The sequence below is a fragment of the Sinocyclocheilus rhinocerous genome, unplaced genomic scaffold (assembly GCF_001515625.1).
Source record: "Sinocyclocheilus rhinocerous isolate Xijiao unplaced genomic scaffold, SAMN03320098_v1.1 scaffold737, whole genome shotgun sequence".
Taxonomy (NCBI): Eukaryota; Metazoa; Chordata; class Actinopteri; order Cypriniformes; family Cyprinidae; genus Sinocyclocheilus; species Sinocyclocheilus rhinocerous.
This window is the reverse complement of record NW_015632805.1, coordinates 8,124-9,036: the sequence shown is the minus strand read 5'-3', so window position 1 is coordinate 9,036 and position 913 is coordinate 8,124. Positions and strand designations below refer to the sequence as shown.

Below are 913 nucleotides of genomic sequence, written 5' to 3'. Positions count from 1 at the left end.
TGATCAAATATGATACTCAACAAAACACACATGCACAAAAGACGGCTCAGAGGTTTAAGAGTATCTGACCTCCTGAGGGCACTGGTGAGCTCCGCCGCGAGGTCGCTGTCGCTCAGACTCCTCAGATCACACAGACTGATCGCTGGAGAATCAGAGTCCTGTAAACACAGACAAACACACATCAGTCAATCAGATATTACTGATTTATGTGACTGCATCAAGTCTCGTTTTTCTCATTTACCAAAAACGACGCCTTAAACGGTTCATATCAAAGTCTCTTGTTTCAAATGTGCATCAATCTGGTTTTTACGTGTAACACACTGTAACTTTCAGTGCTTAAAAACGTCCTCTCCACATCCAAAAAGATTAATTAAAGCTAAATGTCAAAAAACAGTTCCTTCAAAAATCAACATGTTGATGACATCACAACCATGAGCTCATTAACACACGACAGCCAAATATCACACAATCACAATTGACGGTCTAATCACTGTTTCCTTTAATATTTACATAAATAGCACATACAAATTTTATGCAAATCATATTATTTGTATATTTAAACTAATTAATTAATTTACGGACGACGGACAACTGAGAGACAGACAGACAACAGACAGACAGAAGGACGGACGACTGAGAGACAGACAGACAGACAGACAACAGACAGACGGACGGACGGACGACTGAGAGACAGACAGACAGACAGAAAGCAGACAGACAGACAACAGACAGACAGAAGGACGGACGACTGAGAGACAGACAGACAGACAGAAAGCAGACAGACAGACAACAGACAGACAGAAGGACGGACGACTGAGAGACAGACAGACAGACAGAAAGCAGACAGACAGACAACAGACAGACAGAAGGACGGACGACTGAGAGACAGACAGACAGACAGCAGACAGACAGA

The 913-nt window shown here is 42.5% G+C and overlaps 1 protein-coding gene across 1 annotated transcript in view; it reads right to left on the bottom strand.

Annotated features, from left to right (window-relative positions):
• The window catches only part of LOC107743068 (colorectal mutant cancer protein-like), a gene marked incomplete at its 5' end in the record, with an annotated part of 7,793 nt that overhangs the window by 2,640 nt on the left and 4,240 nt on the right, over positions 1-913 (bottom strand). Inside the window, one exon of the mRNA XM_016556182.1 lies at positions 70-158. Within this exon, the coding sequence (XP_016411668.1) occupies positions 70-158 (89 nt within the window). The remainder of the gene's footprint in view (positions 1-69; positions 159-913) is intronic.